The sequence below is a fragment of the Anopheles moucheti genome, chromosome 2, assembly GCF_943734755.1.
Source record: "Anopheles moucheti chromosome 2, idAnoMoucSN_F20_07, whole genome shotgun sequence".
NCBI classification, from domain to species: Eukaryota; Metazoa; Arthropoda; class Insecta; order Diptera; family Culicidae; genus Anopheles; species Anopheles moucheti.
In genome coordinates, this window is record NC_069140.1 from 34,032,399 (window position 1) to 34,055,752 (window position 23,354).

At 44.5% G+C, this 23,354-nt stretch overlaps 2 protein-coding genes across 3 annotated transcripts; one reads left to right on the forward strand and one right to left on the reverse strand.

Annotated features, from left to right (window-relative positions):
* Window positions 1-99: 99 nt before the first annotated feature.
* On the reverse strand, window positions 100-22,374 carry LOC128299258 (PDF receptor). Of its 2 annotated transcripts, none has more exons than XR_008287292.1 (12): window positions 21,201-22,374; window positions 6,654-7,122; window positions 6,454-6,561; window positions 4,330-4,490; window positions 4,064-4,167; window positions 3,005-3,164; window positions 2,355-2,575; window positions 2,080-2,149; window positions 1,735-2,004; window positions 1,507-1,652; window positions 1,124-1,404; window positions 100-932 (listed from the first exon to the last, which is right to left on the reverse strand). XR_008287292.1 is itself a non-coding variant. In XM_053035162.1 (12 exons), exons 2-12 carry the CDS (start codon window positions 6,829-6,831, stop codon window positions 920-922), a joined length of 1,605 nt encoding a protein of 534 aa, XP_052891122.1. In that variant the 5' UTR covers window positions 6,832-7,122; window positions 21,201-22,374; the 3' UTR covers window positions 100-919. The 2 variants fall into 2 exon arrangements, 1 of the variants encoding a protein (XP_052891122.1); XM_053035162.1 differs by having other exon boundaries at window positions 1,231-1,404.
* Window positions 9,462-11,114, forward strand: LOC128299262 (rRNA methyltransferase 3, mitochondrial). The gene is made up of 3 exons (XM_053035165.1): window positions 9,462-10,227; window positions 10,302-10,740; window positions 10,814-11,114. The coding sequence occupies exons 1-3, from the start codon at window positions 9,486-9,488 to the stop codon at window positions 10,980-10,982; spliced, it is 1,350 nt and encodes a 449-aa protein (XP_052891125.1). The 5' UTR covers window positions 9,462-9,485; the 3' UTR covers window positions 10,983-11,114.
* Window positions 22,375-23,354: the final 980 nt, after the last annotated feature.

Consider the following 23,354-nt stretch of genomic DNA (forward strand, 5'->3'; position numbering starts at 1 on the left):
ATCCAGGAAAAAACCTCCCCCAAATGAGATCTGATGAGATCAGCACTGGATCGACTCAACTATTACATCAGTTACCAGCGGGCTTTTTTTGTACAAAAACAGACAACATTGCATTTATTCGTTCATTTAGCATTCCAGTTTTGTTTTACACATAAATCAATCTAAACTGCTCCCCGGTCCAAATGATCGGTGATGTGGATGTAGTGTAGAAGCTGTCCTGGTTCTTGGGTTTGCAATTAATTGCGCGATACAGCTTCCGTTACGGCTGCCCGTTACACCTTACACGCTACAACAGTTACGAAATCGACCAGAAAAAAAACAATCGACATAATTTAATAGCTTCTTCGGCTAGAATCTTCGTCACCCTGATAAAATATATATATATATATATGTATACATATATTTGTATGTATTTATATATCTTTCTCTTTTTCTTTTTTGTTGTATATCAAACGAGCGAGCAACATTTTACCATTCCCTTAATTCGATACATTCCTGCCCAACGTGCCCAAAACCTATCTAAGTAACATTTCCTTTCGTTTACTATACACCGCTGCCCCTCGGTAAATTCGATTCTTACGCACGGTAATACAATCGGATGCGCGTATGCTCCCTTTAACTTTTTCTGCAAACGGTGGCAAAAGCTTCAAACAAAGTTTTGGCGACAGAACAATCGCCCGCTGTATGTAAAATCATGCGTTTGTTGTTTGCTGTTTCTTTCGTTTTTTTCCTAATTTGTTGTTCATCGTGTTGCGTTTGCTGGTACAATCGTTCAATTGGTGCGCTACCCTGATAGCAGTTCCGGTTTCCGGTGACGCACAGTCAACCGGGTAAAGCTTTTTTTTGTTCGTTTTGTTTTGTTCTAGTTTCTTATAGTCTCATGGATCGGTGTACTTCACACGTGCTCCGACAGCCGCCATCACACGCTGGTTCTGTAAAAAGAGTTATTGTTGGAAGATAGAAACGTTACCACGCATTAGTTACAACAAGCTTAATGTGACAAACCGGAGGAGGAGGTGAAAAAATGGCGTAAATCGATAGAATAATGGGTAGAACTATGCGTGAAATTAAGCATGAATGAATGGCTAATCGAGGGCAGACGCTTACGGAACAGAATACGTACAAGGATGGAGTGGCCACAGAACAGAAAATCAAACAAACGCAGCAAAAAGGAAGAAAAAAAAACACAAGGAAAGGACACACTAGTCGGAAATGTCGAACACAACTGACTCGGGTGGGGCCGGCTCCGGAGCGGACGGGTTGGTATGTTTTTGTACTAGAAAGCAGCGACTAAACCAGCCGCATCGGAAACCGTTCGCGGTACTGCTGGCCATGCCACCGTTGGCGGTATGATTGTTGGCACCTGTCAGCAGGTTGTTGCTGGCGGCATTTCTATTGGTGTTGCTGTGGTTTTTTTTGGCGATGGAATAAAAACAAATAAACAAAACGAAAGTGTTCCATTAGTATTAGTTCCCGGTCCGGGAGGGGGCGCTTTAATTGGCTAACCGATTTGTGTCTCCGGCGTGCGGTGCCTCATTGACCGGTACCGTGGGATAACCGGCGGAAAAGAGCGATTGCCTCCGTACCGCCCAATCATGGTGCCCGCGCAGTGATAGATACACGCTGATACTCTTCATCAGGGCCGTCCGTACCTGGTTGGACGAGCAAGAAGATGCAAATTGTAAAGGTTTTAAACTGCAACGGTTCAACAGCGATCGTGTGAGGGAACCGCACCTCGCCATTTAGGAAGCAGTACAGCAGCGCGATGAAGAACCCTTGGAAGGAGACGAGAAAATGCGTCACGTAGGACCAGATGGCGAACTCGAGTGCCGTCTTATCAAGCGGGTTTTGGGTCATGTTGAGTATGTTGGTGATTCCAAGCAATGGCACAAGGACGACCGCCGCACGGACCGCTTTCCGTACCTGCTCCACATCGCTCGTGTGGCTTTGGCGCAGCTTCACGATCAGTACACGTATAATGTTTAGTAAAAATATAAAATTCAACTGCAAACGAAAAAAGACGTGATTGGATCCACTGTTTAATGCACGTTCGGAACAATCGGTTTGGGCGGGTCTTACCACGACTACTGCTAATCTTGGACCTTCCAAAATCCAGTAATAAGGCGTCAAGTTGTAACCCCACCAGCATCTGCAAGTACGCGGAGAAGAACGATCAAGAAACTGCTTAGTGTCGCTTTCGCAGTTCCCGGAACCCGATGGAGGCGCCCGCGGAACCGTGTAGGATTTGTTTGCGCTTTTCTTGGCCAGACTCGACTCGACATATTCTTACGGCACATCCGGACACCCGTGACACACTCCCTGCAACGGGACGCCTCTCCCACCACTCTACTTACTTCTGCTGCCGGATGTAGTGCGCGGTGGTGATGGCCCAGATGACGGTCAGTACGACCGGGCCACCCCAGCCCACGATGGCGTAAAGCGTATGTGGAAACCTTCCCTGAAATACTGTCACCGTCACTACGTTGTGTAAATATAATCCCTCTATAAACATCCACATAAACATGCAGGTCCTGGCGTACTCCATCAGCACGTACGACGCTTCGCAGAGGAACGGCTGTGTCAGTGAGAGAGAGCGAGAGAATGTGGACAGAGAGAAAGCAAAAGGGAATATAGTATGTATCAATGCGCACTCACTGCAAACGGAGGCAAACGGTTGTACAGGATTATGCTGTTTGATCTTTCCTTTTCTTTTTTGTCCCACAAAGAAAAAGCTTAAAGTCACACCAAATTTGCATAATAAACACACACACACGTAAACGCCGGCGTGCATAGGTACGGAGGATGTGAAAGGGTATCAGAACAGAGAGAAAAATAGTGAACATCCCAAGAATAATATGTCGCCAACCTTCGTGTTACATGAAGCGGGAAGAAGAGATTTTGTATACTTAAGGTTCTTCTGCCAACGTGCAAACGTCGAATGTATCGTACAATGTTTTCCCATAAACCAGTGGGCCAACGGATGCGTGGCGGCGTATTTGCTTACCGTGTTATCGATTCCTTGGCGGGAGCTTTCGTTGCCGAACTTTTTGCCCCCGCTGCGTATGATCGCTTGGTCGATGTATAAGGTTAGGCGGATCACCACCTGTATCACCATGGCAACGAACAGATTTTTGTGTATTCTCGTCCGGTTGTTGCGAAGACCGCTGGAATGGGGGAGACGAACGTTACATCATCGAGCAAGTGAGCTGTTTTGCGCGGGGGTGTTATCCTTCAAACGGTACATTTAAAGATGATGTACAGTTTAAGGCAGGCAGATAAATATACCGCTGATTTCTTCTTATGTCTGTCTGTTTTTAAGCGTTTTCCTAAATGTTTTCCCCCTTGGTTTGGTATTGCCAAGAATTTGGCAGTGTAGATATCACATCAACTCTTCAAGACTATATGTTAAAAAATCAACTCGTGATCAGGACTCATGATTATTTAGCAATGGATCTGAAGCATATGATGTTTTTGGGATGACAAAAACTACACACATGAGGCTATTTTCCATTCTTCAACAAAGAAGTAATCCCTAAACTATACCTTCAACATGTTCCCGTAAAACGATCTACCTGTGCCTTTCGACGATCGTAGAAAGGGAAATTTCCGTGAAGATTTTTTAATTTTCTTCAGGGTTTGTGATTATTTGAGATCTATCTTGGCCTATTAGGTACCAAGATCAGTATTGGAAATAGAATCTCCAAAAGCTTAATGATTTAAGGAAGTCGACCAACTCCCTCATTGATCCTCAGATGCGATCGACTAGAATTCTTTAAGGAAATACCAGACGTAGACTGTACTCAAGAATAATTTCAAGAATAAAATGCCGTGCGCGTCACAATATCACGAAAAATCATGAGTCACAATATCAAGAGAAAGAGTAAGCTTGGTTAGTTTCAAAGAAATTATGGTATAGACTTTTATTTCTGTTATATTGCTAAATCACTACACGAGTCCCTCCTCAGAAAGGATTCCTGAGTGGAGAAGATTATTACGTAAACCCAGACACAGATTTCGCAGAGAAATGGTGTATGTTTCAAACCCAAAATCAATAGCTACTTACCGAAATTTACAAAATATTACTAACGAAATGATTAACGCTACTAGTGAAAGACTAAATCCCACCGTCTCCAGCGTACGCGTCCGCTCGGCAATGTCAATCTTATCCTGGAACGGTATAAAAAAAAATCCATATCAGTTCCTCATGGAGCTTGCGTTCCCTGAGCTGCGTCCCCAACTGCAAATCAGTTATTAATAGCGACACAGCGAAAGGATCAATAGGGACAGACAATTAAATATTGGCGGGCAGATGGAAAACAGCTCACGTACATTCGCTTCATCGTCGTTACCGCCGGCGTAAAGCTTTCTAAACAGTTGTATAACTTCCGGGCTGTAGCAGGGCGTATAGTTGGTCCATCCGTGTAGGTTTGACGGGGAGCCCGGTCTCCCTTCCCACTGTCCCTCGGCACTGCATCTTCGTTCGGCAAACTCTGGCGTGTGATGAGCGGAGGTTTTCGAATGCCCAGGCGTGGCATGGAATGGAGTGGTGAAAAGAAAAAACAAAATATAGTTGTATAACCGGTGGCGAGTAGCAATAGTGCACCGTACGCAACGCACTGTGCGGTATAAGTTACACTCCAAGAAATCCTATCGATGTTAGCGGAAAGTTAGTTCCCATTTTAAGTATCCGCAAAGGGGGGAGTGGGGGAATTTCTTCCTACTTGAGATCCTGTGATCTTCGGAGAGAATTTGCCTTATCCCAGCAGTGTTAAGAATACCTTCACGTTACATTGTTTCGTAATGTTGTGTCGTCTAAATCGGGGACGTGGGGCGAGTTCCTATCGCGGGTTGCGTAAGACGGGCAAGAGGGAACGCAAACTGAAATAGGGTACGGAGCACAAAGTAAAGGGTGCTCCAAACTTACACACATTGGCCGGGTGCTAACAGTCGGGTAGGCGTCGTCAGGACGAGAAATCAGCTTACGTAAAACGGTTTACGTAACGATGCTCATCATAGCGGCTTAAAAGATAAGCCGCTCCCACCACCAGGTCCAGAGCAACAACAGCAGCTCGCCATCTATCCCAATCACAATTAATCAGACACACCTTGTTTTTTTTCGTATGTACGAAAGATTTGCTCCGAAACCCGAATCCATCTGTGCGATATAATGACTGCGATCGGTTGATTATGCTTTAGCGCTGCATTGTGTAGGTTAGTCGACAGAGTGGCAAAGAAAATAACAACTTCAACAATACAAAACATGGAACTCGGATGCAAGGAGGGGTGCAATGGATCCTGTTCCGTACCAGGACTTCCAGCGCTCGGCATCGTCACGCAACGTAACCGTGTGCGGAACGACTGTACCGAACATGTGTATGGTACCGTGGCGAAATACTATACAAAACCCCATTCCGCAGTGTTCCGGCGAGGGCAACAGGTTGCGGATTGCGTTTGTTCGTTGCGCAATGTACGACAGCGTGCACCGGGCTGGAGTTGGAGCATTATCCCAGCGGCCCACGGATATTGGAGCTGTGGGATGGCATTGGTATATATCCTTGTTTGTTTCCGCCGTCCTCTGTGCAAAATGCGCCACTCACCTCGAGCCAGAATACGACAAAATGCGTTACGTTAAATCAAAACCCAAGTCAAGCATTGAGGTTTTACCCTGTTATATGTCGTACTCGCGACACTCGAACCTTCTCCGAGACCGGTGGTGACACAACCACATCCACAAACGCAAAACCCCTGGTAGTGGGATTCTAATCTTCAAAAAAAACCTCCTCCTTCAAAGCCGCAAACCATACCGTTCGGTTTATTATCAGGAAGACTATTTTTGTGCTCACTCGGTTTGATGGCTAATACCTGTAGCACATTGTGGAACCTTATTCGGATGTTGGGTTTTACGGTGGAAACCGGGAAGGGCGACCTGTTTCCGAATTGACATTCGTGCAATGATTATGATGGGGAGCTGATCCTTGCCGAAATGGCTGTTTGGGCTCGTGGCACGGAAGATAGAATACATTGGCAAATATGCGCCGGTGCTGCCACGTATGAATACAAGGATTAATGTATTTATCATATTATAATGCTTTTCTCTCTCCTTCTCTTTCTCTCTCTCTCTCTCTCTCTCTCTCTCTCTATCCTTCTCTTTCTCTCTCTTTTTCTCTTTTGCTTTATCTGGGCCACAAACATTACATTCAAAAATCAAATCCTCAGGCCAAATCTGTTTAGCGTAAACATTTCCTATGCAGAAATAAAACACGAAAAAGCTTTTCAACAAGACTAAAACACAAACCCGTTGGCGAATGGTTCACAAACAGCGCGAAAAAAAAACAACCAAGCAGATATCATGTTTTATCATCCTGTAAAGCTGTAAAGTGTGTCCCGGGTTTGTGTGAAGATCTCGTCTGTGGAGTGTTCTCGCTACACAACCCGATTGTGTCGTACACTTACTTGAGGTATCGATTCCGTGTCCAGAAGGGCATCGCTGTCTTATTGTCAAATTGGCTGGCGTTGGTGGCCAGCACAGTATGCTATCCCAGGTCCAGTTGCAGTAAGGAACTAGCGTCAAGAACAGATGGCAATATGTGGTTACAGTGCGGAATCAGAAGTAGCGATGAGCGACCTAGTGTGGTCCACTGGTGGCAACATACCTGTAGTCGGTATAACGAACTCTTCATATTTAAGGGCACATGAGTCAAGCGTTGTGTTGATGAACAGTTGTGTCGCATCAGTAGTGGTGCTGATGGTGGTTGCCGCACCCGCAGCACCGGCAACAGCGGCAGCAGCAGCAGCAGCGACAGTAGAAGGGCCACCGATTGTTGACACCATGGCGGACCATATCTCTGGAATATTGGGTGAGGGTCGTTTTGCACTTCCCGAGGGGCTGTCCTTCCAGAGCAGCACAGTGCGAATGTTCGCTAGCCGCAGGTCGGCACCTCTGTCCAGTTGCCGGGATAGTTAGGTGTTCCGCGCCCGAGCTGACAGACTTTCGGGTCGAATGATTTCTGTAATTTTGCCACTATGCAATCTCGTGGTGCACGTCCTGGTAAAGCAGGTCCTTCCTGCTTAACGCCGTGCTGGAGTGCTCTGGTTGCGCTTTCGTCTAGACGATATCGTATACTGTAAATTAAAGAAGCGAGAGACAAAAACAAAAAAAAATCATTACCATCGTTACCCGCGAGCTGGCCGGAACCCGTGTGCTTATCACACTGTGTGCACTTTTCGTGGTGCTTCGGTGAATTTTAACCCCAGCCCCGCTAATGCTTGCCGACCTCGAGCGCAATAAAAAACGGCCATGGCTGGGTGAGTGAGTGACCGTGCAGCAGCAGAATGGATAGGGATAAAGTACAGCTAATATAAAGCATCTACAGCTCATGTATTTCTTTTTCCACCCCAAAGCACCAGCAGGATCGGTGGTTTCTGGTGCTCTCTGGTAGTGAAAGTTGTCAGCCTTTCGCAGGCGCAAGAGGCAAAAAAACCCTGGAATTCCCTTGTTTCCTCCCTGGGGCCTCAAGGTGGCCACCTCGTGTAAGCCTCGTTCAACACGCCTAATCGGCCCGTAGCTGTGTGTGGCCATTTTAGATTGACTGGTTACCAACAATGGGTGTCCTTTAGGGAGCCGGCGCACAATGCTAAGTAACTTGCCGTCCACCTACCTCCCTCACCCCCTTCCGCCCTTCCATTCCACGATTCGTTCCTTGTCAGGTACCCCACGTTCCCATTCCATTGTGGTACCGACGGCAACGAGCCGGGATGAATAATATTATGGAGAGGATAATGAAACTCGCCAAGGAGGCGTCCAGGGCCAGTACGGGCAAACCTGCAAAATCAGTACTTTTTGAAGTATGATTTCAAGTGTCATCAACAGTTGCTATTATACTCCCCGCTGGCGGCACAAGAGTCGTCGCAGAACCGAAACGGACGGCATCCGTGGCACGGACGGTGCACGGCACTGCACCGGAATGGGCCAGCGGATGGGCCAGCGGATAAAATGAAAGCGTGGAACGACTTGAGAAAAATACTTCTTTAATCAATAGTTTCCTGCTTGGTTCGTTCGGGTTGCGGTTTTTGGCCGGAAGTTCCTGGCTTTATTGGTAGCAAGGATACGGAGGTGAAAGTAATTCAGCGAACGACAGAATTGTTGTTTTCTTTTTTTATTTTGCTCAATTGATATTCACGGAAAATTGGGGAACAGAATACAGTTTTTATTGGCAGTGAAGCTTATCTACAATAGGATAATGAAATAATCCTTTGTATGGAATTAGTGTAGTATTTAGAAAAAACATTACATTCATTTCTACATAAATAGCATAATTTCGTGACTATCATCGCTAAACCCACAGCCAATTACCCGTCTCGTATTTGGTCGTACTAGCGGCAAAAATGTTAAAGCTAATCTCCATTCATACCGGTACCACTTTTCATTCATGCCCATCCACGCACACACTTACACACTCGTAGGACGTAAAAATGTCCTTGTCAGCGAGATATCTACAGTGAAAAGCTCATTAACCATGAGCTAGACATAAGTACTTTATGTCTTCTCTGGGGGGCATTTTTTATTCTCCGTTCCGATCGTGCATCGTGGACCAGCTCAATTGATTATCGATGAGCAGCCTCAAATGAGCATGTTCATGCATAAGTGTGTCAGAACGTTCTTGATGAACAATCAAAGCGCTGGGTTTGATGAACGAGCGTTCAGGAAAGTATGCAGACATCGCGAGGCAGTTGCTCTTTTCTTGGTTGAAATTAATTTTTCAACATTTTGCTACGCAAAAAGCTTCAAATAGCTTAAATGGTAATTGCTGTAATAAGCTTTCTGGGTGAGGAGCGTTTTGGAACAAATGTGGTTATAACATTTTCCTGTTTGTTACAATGTTTCTTCAATTTACGATAGCTTCCGGTTTGTTGCTACCTATTGACGAATTCAGTAATGATTCATTTTTGTACCTATCCTTTTAATGACTTAATTCAAATGTATAAATATCATTCAATCAATTTTCCACCAAGAAACTAGTCATTGATGATTCCAACACAATGTTAGCGTAGAAGCTCCTTGCATTGCTAACGATCAGCGAAACAGATAATTTTCTTTTCTGCAGAAAATTACGATGATTTGGAATATGGTCTTAATGTATCCTCTCGAAGTTGTAGCTTTCATCAGCATTTATGTCGTGAAAGAGTATGTGAGCTTTAATTTTTACATCAGTAACCAATTGACTCATTACTCAAAGTTTACTCAAGGTCGACCCAGAGAAGACATAAAGTACTTAAGGTCGGTAAATGCAAAATTTAGATTTATATTCTTGCAAATGATCGATCCTGGAGATTTTCTGGGCGACAACGCGATACGAACCATATGGTTTTGACAGTTCTCACGCACACGTGCAGTGGTACGTGCGCTGCACCACTGTCAGTCGGTTTGTTTACGTTTGTTTACATTCATTCGCGTACCGGGCGAGCAGCAAAGCGGGAGTGTTAAAATGTTTCGAACGTGGAAGGTGATGCGATTTTGTGCCAAAACAGACATTAGCATACGGTTTTATCGACAGTTCGGTGTAGTTACTAATGTGCAACAGAAATGCTCTCCGACACTGTTTGTACCGCGTGGTTTTCGACCAACAAGCAACGAAATGCCGGAACAATTACAATCCAGTCCGGTGACGAATGCCGTCGAGCATGAGTTTGTGGAGTGCGGTGCTGAAGATGAGCTGCTAAACAATCGCAAAAGTATCCCAAATTTAAAAGTATCCGAGCTGCTGAAAGCCGTGCCACGATCAAAACTGAAACCGGAGCGTAAATCGTCCGATGAAGTAAGGGAAAGCACAAAACCGGCGCACAAGAAAACGGCTATCGAGAAAGACACGCTCCAGATGCTGCAGCATCGCTACCAAGATTCGCGCGTATCGGAGGAACGGTACGACAAGGAGCTGAAAGTCCGCTACACCATACTGCAGCCGAACGATGACCGGCACCGGGATTTGATGATGCTGCTCGGGTCTCGCAAATACCGGGAGCGGGAAAAACAGCTCGTGCTGGAAGGCAGACGCTTGATAATGGATGGGTACGCCGCCGGATTACGGTTGGAAGCGATCGTTACGAGTGATTTGAAGCTGCTAGCGGAACTCAAATTTAAGAATATGAAGCAAAACTGGCCCATATTGCTTGTCAAACGACAAACCATGATGGAGTGGTCATCGTTAGCAACCAGCCCCGGTCTAATAGGTAAGGCAAGGTTCTGTTCCAGCCGCCACAGTCTTGCTACAGTATTTCTTTTTTTTTATTCATTTTCGTTACAGGCATTTTTGCTGAACCGTCCAACCTGGCCGAACTAGTAAGTCGTAATGCGGCAGGCAGCAAACGACTTCCGGTAACAGTGGTTTGTGACAACATCCGTGAACCGAACAATTTAGGCAGCATAATACGCAGCTGTGCGGCCGTATCCGTGCAGGAAGTAATTCTGCTAAAAGGTTGTGCCCATCCGTGGGATCTAAAATGTCTCCGCGGTGGCGCTGGGGCACACTTTCGTGTGCCCATCTACGGTCCAATGGAAACCTACCAGCTGCCGGATCACACCCGTGACGGTTCATTGTTTGTGGTTGCTGACAACAAGAAACCGACCGATGAGAGAAACGGATTCCAATGGAAACATTACGATCAGATTGATTATGCAAGTGCGGATCATGTGGTGCTGGTAATTGGTGGAGAAACGTATGGAGTTAGCGATGATATTAGAAGGTACGTGTTGGGGAAACCTATATTTTATGCAGCTTCCTCAAGGTTTTTTCTATGCTGTTATTTTCTTTTCTAGCTTTATACAGCAGCTATCCAAGCCGGTAGAACAAGGAATCCAGGACCGAAAGTTTGTGGCCCACATTCCACTAGCGAATGGTATTGAAAGTCTTAACACAGCATCTGCATTGAGTGTTGTTCTTTACGAAATGAGGCGTTCTTTGCTACAAATGGATGGCACTACGTAAAAAAAGTAAAGGTAACTAATGGTACAGACTAAACAAAACTATAGAGATGAAGTGGTAAATAAATCAGCCCAGAATTGTAGTAAATTAAATAACACAGATTTCAGACAAACGATTTAATGCTGATGACAGAATCATTTGCCCTCTGTACAAAAATACATTGTTCAAACATACAGCACAAAACAAATCCTTTTATCAGTTATTTAAGTTATTGGGAAAGTTTAAGTTTTCCAGTTTCATACCTTTTTCTTTGGAAAGTTGCACAACGTTCGTTGGCAGTTAGTGATCTTGACAATGCACCCAAATGCGTCCTCCGAATTGCAATCTGGTGCAGAAAGCTTTGTGTCGAATCCCATGTTTTTCACTCCAATCATACACTCGGATGACCACTTAGCCACATACTCTTTCGGTACGAGTTTAACAACCGAACGTCAACAAGTATTGAAGCTGACGTGCTGAAAAACAACATTTATCAATCTGTCAATGCAGTTTCGCACTCGAGAGTTTGGAAATTGTTTTGCGTGCGAACGTTACGAACATCGCAACAAAGCAAATAGAACGGACATGACGGTCATAACCGTGAAATGGCGTGCGTGGGTTTACGCTACCCGTCGATGAAGACAGTTCGTGATGCGAAGGGTTTAGTGTTTATCAATTGAAAATTGCTTTCCTAAGGAAATCTTTATAATTTATTGATTGTTTAATGTTATTATATTGCATTGTAGTGATTTAAGGAGTATAACAATTTTCCACAGTTCAGGTAGGGTATTTGTTCACTAAGTTCAACAGTGTGCTTTTTGTCAGCAGCAAAAACACAAAGAAATCATAGCAAAATTCGTTGAATCTGGTGCTCGTAGTCTTCAGCAGTTGTTTCACAGCATTATCTGCCTGCTAACATAACATTGAATACATTGATTTGCATGGCACACAATACTTAACCCATTAGCAGCGAAATATTCGATACAGCTGAATAAGAACGTAAATGATTATTAACATTGCAAATTTGGTTCCCAGCATCCTTTCGCCTGCAGGTCTGACGGGTTTTAACAACTTTCTAAAGATATATTCTCCCATCAGGCTGTTGCAAACCACCTATCCGTCAGATATGGCGTAAAGTTACCTATTTTCATCGGATTGATAAGATACATTATATGTACCTCGTGTTTGGTTTAAAGGCATTTGAATTTAGGCAATTAAAACTACGCGATCGTAAGCTAATGGTGTGCGAACCGGTAGGAACCGAAATGTTTTAAAGAATTTCATGAAGGCCTTTTATACGCACATTAGAAATTTCGGTTGTGATATTGTTTTATTGTAAATGATCTAACCTTTACGAAAGTTATCAGGAGTTTTATAAAAAAAACCCAATCACAGTAGTATTTGGACAATTTTCAATGGCACAATGAAAAATAAACGAACAAACTGGGCAACACATGCAATTTAGGCCTGATTCGCACCCAGTGGGAACACATTGTGCACGTTTATGAATAATTTCTTTGCCAAGAACCGAGAGTCATCATCATATTGCAAGCGTGTGAAGTTTTTACGGTGCTTTGCAGGAGCTGTGTTTTCCAATGGGGGAAAGAACACATTTGAATCGAGTTGAACGAAACCAGGCCGATGGATTATGGAGACTTGGGGACGCAGTGCACTTCTGGTGATTCACTGCGGCTATGAATTGCAAATGGGCTGTTACTTTGCTAATTACTTCTGCTGCGAAGCATCGAGTTGATGAGATTCCTTTAGTTAGTTTAGCATTTTGAAGCTATTTCTGTTGTTGTGGGAAACAATAGCGTCATAACAAAAGCTGGCATCTATTTAATGCTTAAAAATTGATTACCTCCTAGGTTTTTTTAAACATTTCATTTCATGTTTTTCATTTCAACCCTCTATGGGTTTGTGCCTTTAGGGGTTAGCACTTGCACAGAATTAGCAAATTAGGATGAGTTGCGGGAAATCGACTAACTCGTTCAGCGTTCAGATAGTAAGAGAGCTTTTATTAATCCTAGTTGTTTGTTAGCGCATAAGCACCATTCCCTTATGCGCTCGGTCTACACCCAGGCGTCGGGTGATTCCATTTAGTGCTGCGTCGAGCAGTTCCTTACATCACTCCCCCCTTTAGTAACAATATCGTTTCGGTATTGTGGTCACGCGATCATATCGTGTAGTGTAGTGCTTATCGGGAGAGCACTTACCATATCGTAGTGCTTATCGGGAGAGAATCTTCTTGCGTAATTGGTTGACCCGATGCGTCTATGTGTGCGGCTTTTAAGCGGTCAATAGATACCTGCGTGCATGATCCTAATTCTGCTTGTACGCACGACTTGCTTTTGTCATCGTGCTGAGTATGTGTTGACCTTATCTTGCTCATCATTTGTTCAACATTTGATTCTCTCTGTTCTCTCTTGATCGTTGATCTTAATCCTAACAATACAATTAGTAGTGCCTCAGTCCATTTCGGGCAGTTGTCGCACAATGTTGCGGATTTTAATTGCCGGTGCACTTTTGCCTATTTGCCTGTTAGCTTGCGGATGGTATGGTTTTGTTCTTAAGTGGTTTATCATGCGTTTAAAAACGAGTGAATTTTTCCATCGTTAGACAATAGTGGTTTCCTTTAGATGGTGAAAGTGGGCCTATTAAGCCCATGTGCACGTGGTAAAATCTATGATCCGGAACTGTGATTGTGTTGGATCGTTGTGTCGTTGTGTCGATTGATTTTTTTTTTGCATACTAGTGGCATAGTGTTTGCGCGAAGTGTTTGCAGTCTTTTCGTATAGAAAGCCAAACGAATCTTTCGCAAATCAAGTGTGTGGTTGCTCGTACTCCCGGATGTGATGTGTTGTGCTATTTTTTCTGTTATACGCTTCCTTCAGTGTTGTGTTTCAGTGTGCGTGCGTTGCAGCTTCGCCATGTGCTCATAATCTATCGCGTCAGTGTTAAACGAATCGACTCTGCTTAACATATCAGCCATTTTGTTCTGTTCGCCAGAAACGTGGTGAATGTATGTCGTGAATTCGCTGATGAAACAGAGTTGGCACTGTTGCGTAGGATTGGCTCTTTCTGAGCGTTGTTGAAAAGCGGTGATCAGTGGTTTGTGATCAGTGTATGCACAAAATTCGCGTGCCTCTAGGAGGTCTTTGAAACTTGCTCTTTCTGGGCGTTGGTGAAAAGCGGTGATCAGTGGTTTGTGATCGGTGTATACACAAAGTTCGCGTGCCTCTTTGAAATATCGCACTGATTCGTATTTGCGATGTAGCGTCATATGAACGAAGCGTTACATGAGCGTTACATTACGAAACTCATCGTTCCTGCGTACGCATCTCACAGGCGTATATTTCTCTATCGTAAGTACTCGCTTTTTGTAGACATTGGGTTAAACTTTTAGAAAATAAGGTTAAGGGCTCAGGACCATCCTTTCCGATTTGTTGTAAAACGCCACCTATTGCATGATTTGATGCATCAACAATTAATGCTAGCTTGGCGTTTGGTGCAGGATGCGCAAGGATTGTCACATTTGCCAAATCTTTACACTCAGTGTATAAAGCGCTAACAGTTCGTGGTAGTCACATAGTTTCAACAAGACACCCACTAATACTTTATTGTTTTCGCGACATCAATCAAATTTGGGTGATGGACACGGCGCTGAACGTGTTAACCTCAGAGGCTGACTTCGGAATCCTATGTTATGTTTTCGCTTATTGTATCTACCAATGAATATGTACATCATTTCAATTAATTTTCAGTTTCGTTCGTCAAACTTATAAAATATTATCTCTAAAATTTTCTTTCGTGTTGAATTGTGGGTGAAAAAACATTTCCGAACAGATAAAAACAAGATACCAATACCTCTCAAAGTTGACGCCATAATGATAGCAATATGTTTGTTCGTAAACATTTGCCCAGTGAAGGAAATGTAGCATCCACATGATATTTACCCGCAATGATTCACTTACTTTAATTCTAAAACATCACCATCCCTCCAACATATGGGCAATTCGTAGTACCGAATGGATGTTTCTGTTTTGGAGAGGAATATGATTTCTTATATTCCTTCCAAAATACACTCACCGATCCCTGTCCTTTTGCCATGGGATATGGCAAAAGTTATCGTATCGCGTTTCTGTTTACCTACGAGTTAAAGTAAAAAGTTTCCGACCCAAGTTTTTCGGAGGGTCGCAAAGCTGTAGGCGTGTAGGACGCTTTGGAGCTTTTGAGCCAACACTGGTCGACCGTGGCAGATAATGTTGATTTTTAATATAGTAAGATAATTTTCAACACGTTACGGTGGAGTAACTTTAAGGCAAAAAGAAAAACTTTTATAATTATGATGCCGATTTTCTTACCCCGCTCGTACCAATCACCCTTTTCATTGCACTCTCTACCCAGCACATGTATGATTCACAATCCTTCCAGGTGGACTGTTCTAGTACGGAGGGACATTAGCCAAACATTCCGTCTCTCATCAGCCTGCCTTAATGAATGTATGCAATCTGCAACTGGATGGACCACAGATGACTGTATGTGTTGACGTTTAATGGAGCAACACAACCATTAGCCGTTTCCCCCGCTTCCCGTCTCTCGCGTCGTTCGCCAAATAATGTAAACAAATTCGGAATTCTTCCGACCGGAAAAGCACTTGAAATTGATTGCTGCTAGCGCCTGGCAGGCGCGAACATAAACACCCACCGTCCGGACAGGAAACAGCACTTTCCAGCGTGAACGCGAAATGACTCGCCGCGCTCGCGAAGAACTTGCAGTACCGTGCACACGGTCGTGGAGACAGATTCGCACGAAGATGTAAATCGGTTTGCCATCAGTTCGGCACGCCGGTGGCCTCTAAACGTCCATCACCCGAATGATGGGACGCCGGCAGAGCGGATGTTCTGGAATGTTGTGATTTATGACAGGCAGCAAGTGCATTATGCATTTTCTCTTTTCAAAAGGCGAGATAATGCGCCGAATTTTCCATATTCATTTGTTATCGGTATTAAAATCTGATCATCTCATCGGAGAAAATCCATACACCACAAACGCATCCATCTGGCGAACAGAGCATAATCTCTACGCCCATTATATGCTGCTGTTTTGTGTTGCGTGTGTTTAACTCTTTACGATTGGCGTGTATGTTTGAACAATGCAAAAAAAACAAAGATCCACAAGTATCCATCAGCGGTGGATGGGGAAGAATTTGCCGGCGTTGTTTATGGGATGCCGAAAAGCCGAAATGATGAATGGCATATGCACCTGGCACATTTCCACACTAAATTTATGCGTTCTTATTTTTTCATTCTTGCGATCGTAAACTCTGCTCCATCGTTTCATCCTAAATGGGAACGTATCCTGCCAGAGGAGTGATGGATACTGCCGTGTTTTAGCTTTAAGTTATGGAAAACAACCAAAAACACAACAACAAAAGCGGCATAAATTTTGTGTCATTGGATAAAAATGACGCATTATGGCAGATTCCAAAGCCAAAATGGAGAAGAAAAAATAAAAAAAAGATGGGAAACCATGGTAGGAAACATGGGAACGATGTTCGCTTCCTTCCTGTGCATGTCGTGACGGCATACGGGATGACCTTCGGCGCCGTTTTCATTGCAACCTGGTGCAGTTTACTACGGATCGACGGATATAATTTCGGTAAAGCAGATCCCAATGTCATCGAGGGTTTTTGCTGCAGCAGTTGCAGCTGCCATCTCATCATCTAATTGCAATGCGCTTCCAAGATCAAAGAATGTGGGAAATGTAATATCCCCGTGGTGTGTACGGTTCGCACAAACTGGTTCGCCGGTTCCCGAGTCCCCGGCACCAGGCGCAAACAACAAACCCCCGCACGTTGGGATTTGTGGGTGGATATCTCTTAATTTCTAAGGAATCTCAACGGTCGGTATTGAGCCGCAGTGGTAGTTAATTTGATTTCATCATGGAATGCTTCGAGAAAAGGTGTCTACCGTCTTGGCATTTTGCCAACGGTAGCAGTAACAACTAATTACGTTTAGCAAACGTGTCCCTTCCATGGGCCTCGTTAGAGAAATTTATTAAAATTACATTAAACTATAGGATCCGAAATCCTTTTGCGAAATTGCTGAATAACCGTACAGGCAAAGTGTGCAAAGTTGGAACTATTTTACCTTACAAATTAACCCATTCACGTGTGCTAGTGTCTTCGTTCACCGCGGAGCGTGATAACCTTTCTTTCCACTTCACGTGATTCATTCACCATTCAAACCATTCATTCGATCGTTTCCCATGCTTTGCTCCATTGCAAGGTAATATGGAATTCATGCTGCAATCTGTGTTGGTGGAAAAGTAGCGAAGGTAAACATATGTACAGATTTTAAGAGCGAAAGCCAACATACGTAAAAGGAACGTTGAGATTTTCCTGCTGTGTGCTGTACACATAAAGTTGATCTTATGCCAAAGCGCTTTGATTGCTTCTGCTTTACGATTTGCCGAGCCTGCTTACATGGCTTTCCTTAGCTAGCGAAAGGAGCGTATGCGGCGAATACAAGTGGATGAGAAATTTCACAATGTGCGCTAGGATGAAAATTGCATAGCGTAAGGATAGGAATCAAAACAATAAAAATAATATACTTAACTATTCACTGTTGTGCAGTGGAATGCTTCCACCGTAGAAACTCTTGCATTTTTATCGTCTACCCGTGACATATTGCACAGAACGGTACCATAGTTTACGACCTTCAAGAGCTAAGATTGAGCCTGTATCAATATAACCTTCTTCATTAAAGACATTCCCAACATACAGGGTGCCTCAAAAGAACTGCTACTTGATGATAAGCATTAACTTAAATTGTTAATGAGTAGAGTAGCAATAGCCAACATGACCTTACTCTTATGCACAGCAGAATTATTTGTTTAGTACATCAACAATTTATAGTGCCATTTTAATAATTTGATAAGCGATAACCACTAATAGGACGAAATTGTGGGCTGTTCAGCAGTTACAAACAAATCCCGTCCAAAACCACGATATTAGGTGAAAAAGTCTTCACACTTTCATGTCTCCTTGTTTCTTCATGTTTCTATTTGTTGTAAAAGATTTTAATGATGTTCTTTCGTACATTTGTATTCTGATATTTACATCCTCTATTTCTAAACCCCTCTGATTTCTAAGTATCATAATTTTTCGGATGGTATGAAAGTAAAGCCCTATTTTTGCTTAAAATTCCCTTTAAATCCTCTCCCCTTAACTATTCTCGTTGCATAAAAATTGACTCTTAGAATATGATGTTGATGTATTCGTCTGCAGGTGGTATTAAGCTTCTACAACATCGTCTCTTTCCCATTAAATGGAACAACATCGATTGCTGAACATCCGTCTTAAAGTCGCACTTCCACACACTTCTCAACACTTTAGCGTAAGATGTACGGTTCTGGAAATACATCTTTCCGCTTGATTTGCGAGTTTTCGGAACGGAGCGTCACTGACACCACTGGACGGGCGCGTTCAATCAATAGTTTGACTCTCGACACCACCGTGGTGTCACCGGACGGCAAAGTGTTAATATGAGCAACCAATCGACGGTCGTTTAAAAGTGATCGAAAAATTAAAAAGTATTGCAATTTTTTCAGTCACCCTGTGTGTGTTTCACTGACCGAATTAAATGCACAATAAGCTCATGTGGCCTCAATCAGACTCATGGGAAAGGGGGTTGATGTTAAATTACATTATAGTCGGAAATGTGTGTTACAATTTGAACAATATGCTTCTACATTTCCATTTTTTGGAAGTAAATATTAAAACTTTTTTTAAATTTAATTTCACTAAAATGTGGAAAAGCACCTGATATAGAAGCATGGGTAAAATTTCGAAATTAATTCTTTCGTTCGTATTTTTTTTAAATCCGCAATTCAACTTTAAGTAATCATTCAAACATTGATACACATCAGGCATCACATCACATTACAGGGAAGATGGAGTATAAGCCAGCGCACAAAACCGATCCGACAAGGATGAGAAACAAACAGTCTGAAACCAGTATGTATAGAAATAAATTTTGGTAAACAACAAGCGCACAAATGCTTTAGTCAATAGTTCATCTTTCCCCGTCAGACCCACTCGAAGGTCGGCGGCAAATTGTACGGGCGCAAAGCAAAAACAGCAAACTGTACGGTACAATTTGTCAAACACAAGTGAAAGATGTTGTAGGAACCGTTGATTGCGCAGATAAGAGAAAGCAGGTCATCGGAGCAGCATGATAAAGCAGCATCGAACAAACGGCGAATTTCCGCCAGCTGTATGTGTGTGTGTAAGTATTTTTTTAACATTGTTTATTTTTTTACCATCGTCCAATTTTCCGCTGTGGGAAAAGGACCGCGCCACGCGGATCCACGATGGTAGGCAACTGATAGGATGACCGGAACGGTCGAATGCAATCCAACAACAGTAACGGGGCGGATTTTAAGGATGGTTTATTTTAAAAACCATTTTGGAACATTTTACATCCACTTCTGGTGAGAACAAGCAAGCAGGTGAGCAGTTGGCGAATAGCGAAAGGATGAGCGGTGGTAGTGAGAAATCCTGAGAACGCTTCTGTAGCGCATCGGATTCGATCCCAGCTGCCCAAAATTTCAACCCCATTTCCACGGTGTGAGTGTCATCGTAGTAACTACACCGATTGAAACGGTAGAGTTTGAAATGGTTAGACGTGCCATAATGCTCGTGAATTTGGCTCTATTATGGTTCCTTTGTGTGCCTTTTTTTTTCTTTCTTAAGAACCATCCCAAAAGTTCAACGCAATACGTTGCTCCATTTGGTTGCGCACATTCAAAATGCTTACCGACGCGGGGGTTTCGTTCGTGCGTTCGTTCAAACTGTATGCTAATATTATTGCTACATAACAGCTACAAACCTACGCCGTGAGCAATACGCACTTTCTTTGGCATCCTTTCGGTCCCTGCACGTATCAGTTTAGAATTTCAGACCGACTGTATCCAGAATAATCCGTCGCTCTGTATGTGTGTGTGTGTATGTGGGTGGGTGTGGGTATCAGCTCGCGTTTCACGCGTTCAAGATGGATTTATTGAATTTTGACTCCAAGCGCACGGGACTCACCACACCAGCCGAGTGATGGGTGAGAGTTATTTTGGCAGCTTGCGTTTTGCCGTACATTGGCGGTTGACATTTGACAAAGGCATTGCGATTGGGCGAGGGTTGGGTTTGAATCAACACACGCGGGCTGTTGCGAGTGCTTCAGGGCACGTACCAGCACTACGCACGCACTAACCCATGAAGGTATGCGGTCGAATTACGGCGACCCGCGTCGTCTGCCGCTAGAACACCGAAGGCAGCTTAGTTTTCGGCGGTGCCTACGGCTTGTTGCTGCTCGCCACATTGCGGAGGGGGGTCGGCGGGATGGGAATCGGTAATCTTAAACGCTTTTTCCCCGTACGTGCGACAACAGCGCCAGGATGCAGTCACAATGCTGGTAATCCTATCTGTCGGCAGCGGTTTGATAGTGTGACAGATGCAAAGTTTTGCGCGAGACGCGATGGGGTTGCCGCCAGCTGGGCGTGCAAGATTTGCACCGTTACGAATGTCACATTTGCACCGGCACTACGGTGGAGCGTGCCAGTGTAAGGGCAAGGTAAATGGCAAAAACCTGGGCTACGTAACGCCCGATGCCACCCGCGCTCAGTTGTGTTGCGGTGTTTACCGGTGTGCATCTGTGGTCGATGCTGGCCGATGATGGGACTTGGCCTGGTTGATGTGTGCAACCCGGCCCGCCAACGGGTTTGAAATTGGATAAGCCCAGACGCTTATCCGGGGCGTGCGGCGCAGGACGGGTCGGGAGGGTCGTTTATTGTTTTCTGCGTTACGGACAAACCACAGGTTTTAATTATGCAATCACAACAATCGCACGGCCTCGAAAGCAGATGCAGGAAGCGAATTCTTAACCGGGTACCGATGCGATCGTTACTGCAATGGGCCTGAGTGAAATCAGTGCCACAAACGAAAGCCTTTTCAGATACTGACGATGCGATAATTTTCGCAGCATCCCGGCTAAGATACACACCCCAGAGACTAGTGCTCTGGTTTCCAGAATAATGGACACACCTGCCCTGCATGGTGTATCCGGTCTTTGATATGGACAATTCTTAAGAAGATTGGTGCAATAATATTTCATCATGTGCAGCGATCCTTGAACACAAGGCTGTGCGCTGTACTAAGCGTGGTAATGGTAACGGATGTCTACTAACCTGTCTACCACCTTCAATTAACAGACTTCCAGAAGTGCGGCGTGTGTGATACATTCCTCGGAATCACTTTATCCATTTGGTGCGACATAACTAGAGTTCCCACGTATGCTGCATCGTAGTAGCGAAAAGAGTGACCACTAACTACCCTGTTGGATCGTGGGCACTCGTCGTTCGTTGTATTTTTTTTTTATTTTTTGACTCTACCTTGCAGGTTAACTATCTTCTCTATGCTTTAATTACAGACTTGATCTCTTTCTCTCCCTCCAAATTGTACGTTTTTTTTTTGGTTCTCACTTTGCACGCGTCTTCAAATGAAGTCCGCAAAGTTGCGGAGTTCGTTCGTTGCACTACAGCACTGTTGTGGACGCTTCCGCTGGAATTGACCAGGAGAATGATTTCTTTTTGTTGTGGCCGCTGCTGTTTGTTGGCTATCTTCACACTTTCGTTCGTTGTCTACCGTGCGGGGTCAGTTGGGCATGCAACGCACCGGTACAGTTCCATCCATAGCAGTGGATAGCTGCCTTTACGGGATGAAAATTTTGCAAAACCCTTATACATCTACGGCACTGCGTTCCTTTTGTCCCACGTTCACTACAACACACCGCGCGGATACTCCGGTGGGTACTTTTGGGGATTTTTTTTTCGCCTCCACTATTGCACACTCGAGATTTGTAATGAGAAATCTCGTCACCCTTCTTCATCAGATTCCGCCCGCTCCTGGCATTACTTCAGCAGAACGTAGAATAAAACAATTTGACACAACTTTTGCAACCGATCACGAATGGACGAATCAGAGCGAATGTTAGGGCACACTACACGCGGTTTGGCAGGACACGTTTCGTGCAATGTATCGCCAGCTGAACGTGCACCACGGAACAGGCGAACCACCGGGAACGGCCGGCAAACATCGCAAGGTTGACACGGATTGTTAATATCAACTCGCGCAACCGTAAAGTCATTTAGCGTTAAAGGTCGCGCTGCGTGCGTACCGAACGACGTGCAACTAACGTGTCACAGCCGGGTCACGAATTCAATCAAAGGTACACTGTGCACTGTGCTGGTACGGTTCACGGTGACCCACACCGAGGAAGAGCATGTGTGTTGTGCACACGCTGACTGCCGGCAGCTGACTGACTGGCTGTACGGCCGTCCGCGATGCTCTATACACTGCGAAGCGCGTTGGAACACTGTGCTGCTGTGCTCCAACATCGTGCAACGTGAGCAGCATCGTCATTCAATCATCTTATCGGAGCGTTTCGTTCGGCAATCCCCAACCATATCGTGGCGAGATCGCTTTTCCGCGTGTCACCGACACCGGAACCGGTTCGGCTTCGTGTTCGGGTTTTTGGGTGCATTCGTACGGATTTCGTGTATGCTTTATCCTTTGCTGTTGCTTCTTCTTTTTTCTTCTTCGTTCGTCTACTGGATGCTGGCCGGTGCGGCTCCATCCTGCTGGCGAGAGCAACCGAGCGCTGATAGCCTCTTCGGGGCGTGGAGCGGAACCGGCTGGGGGTTACAAGGGTTTGTTGTTATAGTATTTTCCTCCGTCCTGATCCGTGCACAAGTTTCCCACCCGGCATTCACACCGTCATGGTCTGCACGGGCATCACCGATGCCACAGGTTGATCATAGCCGATGGGAAAAGTTGACGATTGTTTTGGTAAGAAAACCGGTAGCTGCTTGACGACCTTTGGCTGTTGACGCTATCAAGGGGATAGAGTTAATAGTGTGCACCGTAGTACCGCAAACCGACAGTACAGATCCCGTGCGGTCAAGCGGACAGCAGGCCGGCAGCAAATATTAAACGAGAAAAAATTCTTGGCTTCACACGTGCAGCTGGGGTTTCCTGTTGTACAATACCATTGTCACAATGATTGGATAACATGGACGCGTACCCACCGGTACTACTTCATCTTTTCAACACATGGAGTTTTGCTACAAGTTTCTTTCCCTCCGTTTTTTTTCTAGGAAAATGAATTATTCAGCAATGAAAAATCTGTTGCACAAAACTTTTACTCGAGAAAGCATTGTTCCGGTTCGAGCCTCCGCCAGTTAGATTGTGTAGCTTCGTCTGCGACTCGATCGCAGCAGCTGTTGGGTGCGCATTAACAACCATTTCATTGTTTGAAGCGCTCCAGAACTTTAAAAACCAAC